Genomic DNA, 12,772 nt, shown 5'->3' with positions numbered 1-12,772 from the left:
ATGGAGTTGTGTGCTGCTTTAACTAATCTTGTTCTTGGGCTAGTTGGTTCATACTTAAAGAGATAACCTTAGTTTTAACACAGTTGATCCAAGAGCGGCAACATGAACTCTACTACATTAATCTTGTCGCCTTTCTTGCGTTGGTTGCGCTTACGCTGCTGTTATCGCTGTAAGTCCTGCTGTTGCCGTATTTTACGAACAGCGTGCAAATGTGCTACATGAGGTACAGCGCAGTACATTAAAACCTGCACAGTATTGATACATCAATGTGACATATACATGGAGGCAACTGAGAACAATGAAGATGTAAAGCTGTCTACTGGACAAGCTTGTGCCTGTATAAAACAAAGTACAACTCTGCAGTGATCCGACGGTTAACAGTGGTGTTGGTATCGCTGCCATTGCTATCTGTCTCGTGAGCTCCCTGCAGTACAGCTAAGGCTGGGGCTCGTATCAGCCAGCTGGTAATGAGAGACTGCTGCATATTCCAGAGAAGGGCTTGCCCATTGTGTACTACTAGCCCTTTTGTGAAGCTTCCATTCAGTCTGCATCGTGTGTAGCACTAACAGGGGCAGACAATAAAGGGAGCCCTTCCATTTGGCTGATGCAGCTCACAGCTTTCACGCTGCTGCATGGAGTTCTATAGGCAATAGTTTGCCTAGTGAATAGTTGCAGTCAATGAAGTTCCTTGTCTCGTGCCTGGCGAGCTGCCATCACCTACATGCAGCATGTAGCCATTGCGATCTTCCCGTCTACCTGCTCTGTTGTGATCTGCACGCTGAAAGTTGTGTTCTGTTCGTGTCATGTTGATTAGCATCTTGCTTAGATCTTTTCCAGGTATGTTTTTCTATTTTCTCTCCGGACACACAAATTATGTGGCGCCATGGCTTTGGAGGAAAATACCCAAGTACGTACATTTTATTTCATTGTCGTTCTGTACAATTGTAATGCGACTGGTATAATTAACCCAGCAACGGTTGGGTGGCAATTTTTAAAATGTTATATGTACAAGATACAAAAGAGTGGTATGCAACGACACAATTTTTGCGGGCCTGCTGGATGCAGGCCGCACCAAATCTACGGAACACGGTCAAACAGGTAGCGTCTTGCTTGCAGTTCGCGTCACCACACCGGTGAATACACGAGAAAAGAACTTGAGTCCAGTCTCTCCTCCCGGGATTGACGCGAGGACGAACCTGCAATGCCGAGAGGGACAACACAGCGCTGCAGTTTGACTACACAGGTGCTACTAGTGTTTCATCCAACAAACAACCAATCTGCCTTGCTCAAGCTTATTGTTTGTAAGGAAAATGTACACAACTGCTCACACAATGTTCCATGAATTATCTGGGGAATAGATTACTGCACATTATGAATGGCGTATACTGGTAGTTCTCATAACCATCAGCCTAATGATGCCCACCGCAGAATGAAGGCCTCTCCTAATGAACTGAAGTTAACTATACACCATCCCTCAAGTCGTTTGCAGTGCTGCTGAAGTTACTAGGAGTACACAGGCAATATCATTGCGCAATTAAATAAAGTTCAGAACGTAACTGTCTAATGAATGGCAGGATCAGAGTTGTTTTTGCTTTGTACATGATACAGTACAGCGATATGCGACGTGTTGGGACCTTTGCGCCTGCATGTCATATACCACGAAATGAGCAGCTGCCGAGCAGACCATGCAGCACAGATGGACGCATCTTGAGGGGCATTCAGCCTTCCTATTCGTTAGAGTCCTGCAGTTTCCATAGTGCTGCGAACGATGCGAGGTGGAATATGGGTCTAGTTTCAGTTGGGACATAACCTAACTAGTACAGTCGAACTTCGTTATAAAAAAAGTTGTATCGGACACTAAAATACCTTCGTCATATCTGATAATCGTAATATGCTAGTATCGGCAATATTAGATTTACTTTGTGATGTCCAAGTTGATGACATTGCAGTTCGACTGTACAGGATGGGTAAATCGGTGGTCCACCTTGTTTAAAAGAACTTCAAATGGCACACCCAACTGCTACTTCAAATAGTCAACTACAACATACATAACTGGTACTTGTGACAATGGATTCAATTGTCTGCCCTGCAGTATTAACTTTGCTGGTGTACTTGATGCAGATGCCAGACGCCACTTACCAAATGATGGTGGCACACTGGCATATTGTGAAGAGCACAGTAAGCGGAGTGCTTTTGACCTGCAAGGTGAAGCAAGAATGTTGGTGGATGGACGAAATTTCAGCAATGCCAATGCTCTTTTCAGCAAGTTGACGGATACATTTTTACGCACCACCAATGCAAAGTAGAGTGTGGCAAAAGTGGTTCCAAAGTAGGCAGTTGTAAATGGAAGCTGCTTCAGCGACAACAGTTGCTTTATGTGGTTCATTGGGCCTCGTAGCAGGGCAAAACTGCGTCGGAGAGAAAAAGAAAAAAAGTTTGCAAAAGTACTTTCATAGTCCACTTGTCATGATGGTTAGCGTACATCTGGCGACCCCCTCTCCCCCATTCTATTATTGGAATTGACACACTATAGAGGATTCGTCACCGGTTTTCAACAGAGAGGGCTACTTTTGTAAGAGATGTTTTAAGCCTTCTTTTTTTTAAAAACATCCGGGCCTTGGTGTTTGCAAACATATGGGGGCGGTGGGGGGGGGGGGGGGGCACTTACTGCGCTGTATTTGATTTCTTGCAAGATGCAAATTCTCCATGCCAATTGTTTCTGACGGCGTTTTTCTCGCATCCCCCGTGCCAATGATTACTCGCGAAATTTTCATTTTTTCTTAAATTCCCACTGCAACTGCTTGGCTCGAACATCGTGGCACATTGCAGCTTGCGTTACTCTTGACATTATGCATCACTGACTTATACTTTCGGCGCCAGAGAATTATTCTCAAGGGCCGACACATTGATATGTGCCTTGTTTGAGCTCTGCGACGTTGGGTTGCTCACAGCTACAACGCGCTCCACACTTCAGCGACTTCAGTGGGTGGCATGTATGCCAATGAAACGAAGTCGTACCCTCACCTGCTTATTATGAAAAGGCTTCCTAGCGTGTAAAGCAAGGCGAACTTCCGTGCCTTGAAGACTAGTACAGGAATATAAAGTCCTGCCTGAAAGAAAAGGACAACGATCAACCAGGAGATGGTTACCTAGGCTGATAAGGAGTTTCAAAGTTTATATGGTCGTACCAAAATCATACAGAAGCAGCCCATCAGCAACGTTCCGGCGAAGCCGACAATGCGCTGTTTCCTAGTCTGCGAGCAGTGAAGATTTAAAAACATTGTTCATACACAGTTACGATCACTGAGGGAGCATCAGATGAGTGAAGAAAAAACACTCTGCAGGCGTACCAGGCTAGGTAAACAGGAGTCGTTAGCGGCATCAGAAAACCAGCTGTTGGTGCCGGAACCGTTACAGGATGGCTCGGAGCTACTGCTGCTGGGGCTGAGCAACTTTTTGAGAGATTCGGTGCTCGCGAATATTGAGCTCTCTTTTTTCGCCTCGTTGCGGCTGAGGTAGTCTTTCAGCTGTCTGTTGAGGTCGCCCATATTTTCGCGGCTCCGAAATTCGCAGGCTTGAGATCAGCGTTCGTCGCATACGGGGACGTGACACGGAGAGGGCCTTCAGAAACGGGGGGTATTGCGGCTACCACGGCTACGTGCCACCATTGCAACGTGCATTCAGCTGATTTCGGCACTCAACAAGCGCCTGCAAACGAGCCTGCCAGGCCAGCCAGGTTGCAGGCGTGGGAACGGTGGGAACGATCTCGTGCGTCAGTTGCGTCACAGAAGGTGCGTGACGTCATGTTGTATATCCCTACGCGCGAACCTACTCAATGTAATCGGCGCTTACGCGAATTTGGAACCGATCGCTTCGTGCGAGCGTTGGATAAAACAAGGAAATTTTACGCGTGATGCTACAGCCCAGAATTGACACTTAAAAAGTCTCAGATTTGAAGCGAGGATTGTCAGGGGACTAATTCTTGTCTCGCGCTGGCGCGCGTCGGCGGACGGAAAAGAGGGGACTATTTACAAACAGTCGTCGCCATTTTCCATCGCTGCTCGGTGGTTCGGAGTCGTAGCTCGGTGCGCGTAGATTTATATCCCTCTCGCGTCGTGTTTCGCTTGTATTGAGGCGCCATGAAGTTTCTGTACAAGGAGGAGCACCCGTTCGAGAAGAGGCGGTCCGAGGGTGACAAGATTCGCAGGAAGTATCCTGACCGAGTCCCCGTAAGTACTCTGAACGTCGCTAGTGCGCAGTGACCTTGCAGTAATACGAGGAGGGGGGCCTTCTGTCTCTTGTGTTTTAGCTTAGGCCTATACACGTCAGTCTCCTTATGTCACACTGGGCACTGGATCGGCGCTGATCACGAGGTTTGATAAGGCGGCGTGGTGCAGCTGAGTGTTATCGCGCGGCGTCTAACGGTGGCGTGCGCTGCGCCAACTTTATGTAAAGGGCACGATAGCCGAAAGCGCGTTGCTGGGGCAGCTCATGAGCACACCGCGATGAGTCATCGTATCAGCTGGTCGCACTTCTGCAGACGGTGCCTGTGGGTTTACGCTGGCGACCGCTTCTCCAAGTTTGGTGATATCTGGTGTTACCAGTGACTAGCACTTTTTGGGCGTCGTTCGCCTAATTGCTTCGTTGCACATCTTGCAATCGTCACAGGTCTTTGCACGTGTCGTCATACGTTTGTTTTGGTGACTTTCGAGGATCGAATGTTGCATTTGTGACGCTTTTCAAAGGATACTGTGCATCGAGGCAGATCTTGCGGTGCGCGGCAATCCTGACCGTATGATGCAAGAGCATGACAAAGCTACTGAAGTCGACCCTCTTTCGTAAAATAAAATAGAAAACTGAATGTTGAACCTTTTCAAGCTGAACCTGTTCCTTAAGAAGGCGTCTTGCTGGTCACATCAAAAATTCTGGTCACATTGTTGAAAAGGCATTTCATAATGGTGTGCTTGCTGTGTGCGGGGCATAACCCCAAACGCGTAAGCCTGAAGTGTCAAAGACAACAAAAAGCCGGTGGCTCATTTGTCAATACCACACACGGGAATAGCTTTTTTGGTGGGTTGAAAAGTCTGATAACAGCAGCCAGTCTCACCGACAGCAAATCTACGTCACAGACGTACGCAAACGTCACACCGTATTGGTCACGTTTCTGCAATTGCAAAACAGAACACTAGGTGGGTTTGGTTTGTTCATGTTGATTTTGAGAATGCGCCGACTTTATATCAAGAAATACACACAAAAAAGAACGACTTAACAAGACAAAGCACTTTGTCTTGTTGTTTGGTGAAGACGAGGGTTGTCTAACCTCAGTTATCCTGTGCAATACCTTCTGCTAGGTTTCTTTCCATTCCAGAGCTTTCTTTTCCCTACTCATTACTGTAGTGATTGTGGCCTGAAAGTGAAATTTGCGTGCAGCCTATCATCATCTACAGTGTGCAGTTCATGCAGCGCATGCTCTTTATACACCTGTAGTGTGCAAAGATACAATAGCTCTGCAGTGTCTGAGACAGAAATAAAGAGTAGAGTGCTGGCAACCCACGGCGTGACGGGCATACGGGCACCAGGCATATTCTTTTTCCTCACCCAGTGGCCCAATTCTTTTCTAACAGATTGGAGCACTGATTGGAGTAGTGTTTGGGCTACTGTTAATCTTTGCAATAATTTTTTCGCATCAGCTCCCATTCATTCTTCATTGCTGTTCAGCCAATCTTCCATACAGCCCATCCTTTGAGGTTAACTCATCATTCCAAATTTTCCTCATGCAGAAATGCATGTGTACAGACAGCAGCCACAGCAGACAGTCAGCATTCTTAGGTGGAAGCGCTCCACTGCTCTTATGAATCTTCCATGTCTATTGCTGTAATGTTTCCATTTTTGCATGTGAAAAGATTAGTAGTAGACATATTCTATTGACGCTGTCTGGTCGGAATTTTATCTCACAAAAGTTATATTTGGTGCATCTGAATGACAAAAGAAGCACAACAATAAAGAAACCTAATGCTGTTTTGTGGCAACGTAACAAGGACTTTTTCTTGTGAATTGCCAACAAATTAATGCATTGGATGTAGTTTATGGTTCATTAAATTTCTTAATTCACAATCACAACAGTGTGATGTATAGCAACAAAATATTTGAAGACCATTTAGTGCCACCCAAGGCAAATTATATGCCTTAGGCAGCATGCTCCTAGGATACCACACAGACCTCGGTGCACAGAACCTCAGTGTGATGCAACACATACACATTTCAGAAATATCGGGGAGAACTATAACTATCGAAAGCAAGTAAAGGTGGTGAAATGACTCTTCGTGCATTTTATAGCGAGTTGCGGTGATCACAGAATCATTAAATCTATTTATTCTACAGCAAGTCATGCTACGTTTCTTTATAAGATGAATTTATTCACAGACTCATATTACATGTGCAAAATAATTAATGGCTGCAAACATTATTAGCAAACAGTTGCTACTGAAACTCTCCACATCAAATGTCCTGTCTAACACAATAGTACCTTCTAATATGGTTATCTTTAGCGATGATTTTGCTCAGATGCAAAATCGAGGTACTTTAGGCATGCATAATGCTCACTTTATCCTAAGCTTAATGTTTGTGGTTCATTCCTTGCCACTACTGCGCAGAAATAACAAATATGGGTGGCGTACACAAATGTACATCCTGACTGGAGGGGCTTAGGTTATCTTTGGTGTTTTGTCTTTCTCTGTGTCAGATAATTACTGTAAAGCGTTAAAATTCCGATAGGAATCATTGGACCTGAATGGGTTAAGAAGAAAATGGTGACGTTACATGCTCCTGTGACTTTCTTGTACATTATATTGAACATTGCTCTAAATAACTTTTAAAAATTAACGGGGAAGTGATTACGTAACAGTTCAACCAGTATACGATGCTAGATACCTACGAAACTGTGAAAGTAGTCCAAGCATGGTCTTGCCCCCAGCTTTTCAGAAAATTCGACACTAATTTGATATGATAGGTCATCGTGTCGGTACACATGAAAAAAAAAATAATAACCACAAAAAGTTTTTTAAATACTGATAAAATATGTGAAATTCAGGCTGCAACATAGCAAACCGCCACACTATTTTGAATCTTGATACCCTTTTTTTTCAGTTTCAGTTGATTTCTTTAATAAGTAAATATACTTGCTCACACAATTATGCAGGAGCTCCCAGAGCATGTGGCTGAAAGGGGACCTCCTGTCAGAAAATATATACATTAGAGGAAACACAAAGCATAAAACAGCAATACACTAGTCACTTATTGGAAGATTATACAAAATAAATGTACTACAAACTGCAAAATAATATAAAGTCAAAAGCTAGTCGTACAATAAAAACAGTTTAAGGCATTTAAGGCATTCGCAACAGAACAGACCAAAAATATTTATAAAGGCTACAGAAAAGAAAAAAAAAGGAAAAACGGAAGGGAAATGAGCAGGAGTGATGCAAATAGCTTAGGTATGTGGATTATTTTGGCTATATAGTAGAAAAGTGAATAATGTTTCCTTGAAACCTAAAGACAAGGAGCGCTTGACATCTAGTGGGAAGCTGTTCCAAGTAGATAATGCTGCAAAATATCCAGATGGTTTTCCATAATTAGTATGTATTAGTGACAATAAGAAATTGTTGTTAGCTGCAAATCTTGTGCAGTTCAAGTTAACCAAAGTAGCCTCAGAAAAAATATTTACTGGGGGAGGACTATGTGTTACCTTAAGTAATATTACGGCTAATTCATGCTTAACATTTTTTACTGAAAGTATTCTGTGGTTGAGAAGCATGTGCTAACAAAAGCAGATTTTACCATATCATATACAAAGAGACTGCAACTTTGTCCATGTACATGGAGCTCCTGTTTCTGTTATCTAACAGTGGCATTTAGGGGGGGGGAATGGCTTTTTTATGCTGGCAACATAGCAGTGAGTAATAAGAGCGAACTTGAAAAGTGATTACGTGCCCAAGCTGTCTTCAGGTTTTGGGAGGATACAGTAAGCCAATGAGATAAATTTCCTATTCTATGTAGAATGGGCAAGAGTGGTAGAAAACACGTTGAGATGCATCTCTGATTAATACAGATACGGAGGCTAAATTATGTGGGACGTATGAAATGGGGCTCTTGATGTTTACAGTGACATCCCGTACTGAATTAATGTGCTCATGCATAACTATTACAATTGTTTCACGGTCGCTTTAACTTCTGTGGACAAGAAGAATTTGATATTTATAATTTACCACAATACTTTGTCTGGATGCAGTTCTAAAGAAGCAATGAATTGAGCAAAAGGGGATTGTGTTATATACAAGCCCAGTTCGTTTGTGTTTATAAACCTATACTCGGTGGCAACCTAACAATTCAGTACCAACTCCCTCATAAAACTGTTCTGAACCTGCCATTTATGCCTTTGCACGCTAGAATTTAGTTCCCCATAGATGCCTATATTGAAAGTCTGTCATGGAAATGAGCAAACAATGGTCGTCTGGCACGTGTATGCAAGTTCTCTTTGTGTTGCCAGTGGTGCAGTTTACCCGTGCACTCTTAGGTTGTCACTGTCGTGTGTGTGAACACTTGAGCAGAGCAGTGGTCCAATATCACTACCATGCCAGCCGTTATCATAGGCAGCTAAGCATGAGCGCAAGATATCTGGAACAGCCACCCTAGCTTGTTGCTTTGTGAGAATTAAGTTTCTTGGACCTCGTTATATATAAATCCTGTTAATGTAATCCTTCCCTTTGTGCGGATATGTGACATGGCTGCAGCTGTGGCATGCGAACACACGACTCCTGAGTGACTGGTATCAACACTTTTAGTGTCTAGGCAGTCATGTGCGTGGTGGTGGTGGTGGGCTTAGCAGGCAGTCAGATAAACGTCAGTTACCACAAAGAGCTGAGGCAGCACAGGGACGTACAAGAAAATCCTAGCACTGCATCTCGGTCTTGCTGCTCAAAACCTTTATTTCACAGCAGGAGAAGTATTGGGTGATAGACATATTGATGTATGTTTGCGTTTCTGGAGTAGTAATACTCTTTTCAAGTATTCTTTTGTAAATGTTGGCATGGCCTGGATAAGATTTTGGTTTGAGCTTGTCTTTGCAAGTCGGGCTCGGTGCAATTATGCATGCATGTTTAGGGATTCGTACACAAAAAAGGTACTTGTGCACGGGCTAGAAACACAAGTAGTGTTCTGTGCAATTTCAGCAAATTTGCCGAGTCTACAAATCTCGTTTCTGAAGGTAGCCACCACTAGCTCTGAAAAAAAAAAAAAGATTGCTGCCAGTTTCATTCCAATTAAGAGGTGTCTAGGCAGTCATGTACGTATGTTTATTTGCATCGCTGCAACCTTCTCATCTTGGTTGCGTGCAGGTGATAGTGGAGAAAGCTCCTAAGGCACGCATTGGCGACCTGGACAAGAAAAAGTACCTGGTTCCCTCTGACCTGACGGTGGGACAGTTCTACTTCCTGATCCGCAAGCGGATCCACCTGCGGCCAGAGGATGCGCTCTTCTTCATTGTCAACAATGTCATTCCCCCCACCAGCGCCACCATGGGCTCCCTTTACCAGGTGCGTCATAGAAGTGTGCAGACCACATTCACTCTTGAATGTTTGTTATTTATGTACTATTAGTGTTAGCCCCTTTTAAAGGAGTGTATAAGAATGCGTGTGTTCCATGACAACAGCACAAAAAAAAAAAAAACTAACTCATGAGGTTAGGTCTTATCTAGTTGCCTGACAAAGCATGTACCGGGACAAAAACACAACAAAACCAAGAAAACAGTAGCAGCTGCCCCAAGAATCAGTCTGTAATAGTTCAATTCAATTTTGTTTTCCCAGAAATAATGGGTTTTGTAAAGGGTCAAAAGCTAAAAGCTGTCTCGACAGCTTGACTAGGCCCATGACCCCCTCTACAAGGCAGTATTTACAGCAACAGGTAGTGTCCATATTAAATGACATCAGAAAATGCGAAGAACAATCAGTTATACAGTAGCATAAGGGAAATTAATAAATCAACAGCCTATGATTTCAAAATGTGTTTGCAATAACTTTATAGTTGTGAAACACATGACAATACAAACAAAAGAAGACACCAGAAATATATATATATATATATTACAGGGAAACATGTCACTCATGCCATTTATGAGTGTGTCAACCCGTGTAGATGGTGCAACGACGTCAGAGAAGGAATTTCGCTTATTGATTGTTCTCGATAAAGAAAATCAGTTCTATAGAATATTTGGTAAAGCAGAGTTGAACATTGAAACGCTGTGCCTAGATGCTTCATACCAACAAATCTTGAAATAATTGGTCCAATCAATAAATACACTATCACGAGTAAAAAGATATGCACACGAAACTTATTTGTTTGTTTATGCCCTTTGATACCAGTGATCAGTCCAGAGTGTGGGCTGTGTGTTGGGCACGTTGGTAAATATACTTTGAGAGCATTTAGTACCAAGGGAGGGCAGTCTGCAACCAAAGAGTCACCATGGCAGGTGTATCTTTGTGTACATTGTCAAAAGTGTGGATGTACTGGACAGCTTTGTTTGTGTGATTATGACTAGGCACACTATAAAAATAAAAATAAAGGCAGACACTAATAGAAGGAGTTGCGAAGTGTAAGAGCAACGTTTGTGATCTACTTGGTGTAGAAGACATGGCGATTCTACAGAGAGTAGCGCTACAGTTTCGCAGAAGTGGCACGCATATGTGCATGGCATGCAGGTGCTTGAACTTCTGGAAAATAAAGTGTTTAAGTTACCACACCATAGTGTCTATGCCTCCATCTTGTGCCCAGTATGAATCGCACAATGAAAAAAGTTCAAAAGAATCGGAGAATACTGGCCTTGTGCTTTTTGCCACTATTGTGCAGCACATTTTGTGCTGCTGCTAATAGGCAAGCCCTAAGTACATAGCACTGAAAAAGCACCGTGTACAATATGGTAAAAAAAAAATAAGGCAATGGCTGCTTTCCCCTCATTTTCCTTGCTCATATCTTAAAGAGAGTGTCTCGAACTTGGTGGTCTTTGATACCATGAAATAGAATGTGAGGGTTCGTTTGCCAGTTGCCTGCTCTTAGTTCACATACTATATAATGCCTACGATTGCAAAAAAAAAATGTGCCACCTCCGCTGCCATGATTATGAGTTGCACCGACCAACACTCTCAAGGTTAGGCGTAGTGCACATGCACAGATATCCAAGTGAGTGGATCAGGGGACAACTGCTGCCATAACTCAATAGGCAGAGCACTGCACTTGTTGTGCGGAGGTCGTGAATTCCACTCCCACCGGTCACAAGTTGTCTTTTTTTCTTCACACTTTCATTTCCCCTTTTCCTTAGCAAAAGCTTAACGGTGCGGGTTGATGTTGAAACAGCCCCTGTTTGGCATTGTGAAATGATGGCTTTTAAACATTGTGCGCACCTAGCAGTACTTTTTACTAGAGGTCAAATTACATGTGAAATTTACTTCTTATTGTTGCAGGAACACCATGAGGAGGACTTCTTCCTATACATAGCCTACAGTGATGAAGATGTCTATGGTGTCTGAGACCCCGAGAGCGGCTTTATTTTTTAACAAAATTCTTTTATATGTAATAAAAAAAAAGAACGGCAGGAATGAAGATGGATGCCAAGAACCTAAGTCACAGCGGTTTTTGTGCACGGAGATCGTTTTGGCGTATGCACTTTATGTATTTTGTGTCTTGTTGAGCTGCGGCCTTTCTTTTTTAGAAGCTTTCCTCTTTTCTGTTTCCCCCGTTTTTCAGTGAAGAAACGAAAAAAAATCTAGATCCTGTTGTCACCCAGTGAAGGACAGGTTTCCTCCCAGGTTTTTGCCAGTGAAGAAGAGAATAAATCTAGACCTTGTTGTCAACCTGTGAAGGACAAGTTTCCTCCCACCTTTTTGCTATTGAAGAGTAAATCTAGACCCTGTTATCCATTTAAGGACAGTGGAGCCATCTCTTTGTTTGCCAAAGCGTCCCAATGCAGTACTTTTTTTTTCTTGTCTTACATTAGAGGTTTCTGCTTTTGTATTCTCTGTTGCACTTGCTGTCTGCGCTCTGCATGGCGAGGAAAATATGTGAACACAAGAGAATGAAGTTATTTATTTTGCTGGATTGTGACCCGATGCTTTTCATTTCCTCTCTTTATTTCGCACTGTAAATTCTGTATTATATACTCAAAATAAAGTAATAAAAGCCTCACCAACGTGTGAAACATTCTTGTGTATTCTGGAATAGCAGGGGTGCACGAACATCTGGAATTTCTAATGCGAGTCTAATACTTCCGCTTCAAGTCTGAGTACGTGGTCCTAGCAGTGCGACATTTATTCCTTTGAATATTCAATTGCAGCCAAATATGCAGGCTTACTACGAATATTGAGACGTAGCTGCCATGGAAATCCGTCTGTAAATACGATAGCTTCTTCACACGCCCTTTGCAAGACTAACGGGAAGTATGCTGTCTCATTTTTCTCATTTACAAGCAGCCCAGTAGTTGAACAAGCTTGCAATAGAAGTTTGATAAATTATGGAAATAATCACATTTCCTCTCCTATGTTTGTGAGCGAAATACTTGTCACTTTGTCAATCGTACAAGCCATGCAAGGCTGGCATAAGTTGCCACATTGTATGTGAAAACCACCAAGTGATGGAACTCTTGCAACGTGCATGGTTGCAAAAGCCACTGACGAGTCTTGCTATTTTCAAACACCACAATTTGCATGTACACCACCAGCTTAATGTA

General features: G+C 43.0%; 2 protein-coding genes across 2 annotated transcripts; one reads left to right on the top strand and one right to left on the bottom strand.

Moving 5' to 3' along the window:
- Positions 1-888: 888 nt before the first annotated feature.
- On the bottom strand, positions 889-3,855 carry LOC135915496 (uncharacterized). The gene is made up of 6 exons (XM_065448598.1): positions 3,351-3,855; positions 3,189-3,254; positions 3,025-3,110; positions 2,291-2,408; positions 2,140-2,198; positions 889-1,196 (listed from the first exon to the last, which is right to left on the bottom strand). Exons 1-6 carry the CDS (start codon positions 3,546-3,548, stop codon positions 1,091-1,093), a joined length of 633 nt encoding a protein of 210 aa, XP_065304670.1. The 5' UTR covers positions 3,549-3,855; the 3' UTR covers positions 889-1,090.
- A 156-nt stretch (positions 3,856-4,011) lies between these two features.
- On the top strand, positions 4,012-12,231 carry LOC135915497 (gamma-aminobutyric acid receptor-associated protein). The gene is made up of 3 exons (XM_065448599.1): positions 4,012-4,229; positions 9,393-9,590; positions 11,511-12,231. The coding sequence occupies exons 1-3, from the start codon at positions 4,140-4,142 to the stop codon at positions 11,574-11,576; spliced, it is 354 nt and encodes a 117-aa protein (XP_065304671.1). The 5' UTR covers positions 4,012-4,139; the 3' UTR covers positions 11,577-12,231.
- The last annotated feature ends 541 nt before the right edge of the window (positions 12,232-12,772 follow it).

The sequence above is a fragment of the Dermacentor albipictus genome, chromosome 2 (assembly GCF_038994185.2).
Source record: "Dermacentor albipictus isolate Rhodes 1998 colony chromosome 2, USDA_Dalb.pri_finalv2, whole genome shotgun sequence".
In the NCBI taxonomy this organism is placed as follows: Eukaryota; Metazoa; Arthropoda; class Arachnida; order Ixodida; family Ixodidae; genus Dermacentor; species Dermacentor albipictus.
This window is presented reverse-complemented; position numbering and strand designations above follow the sequence as displayed.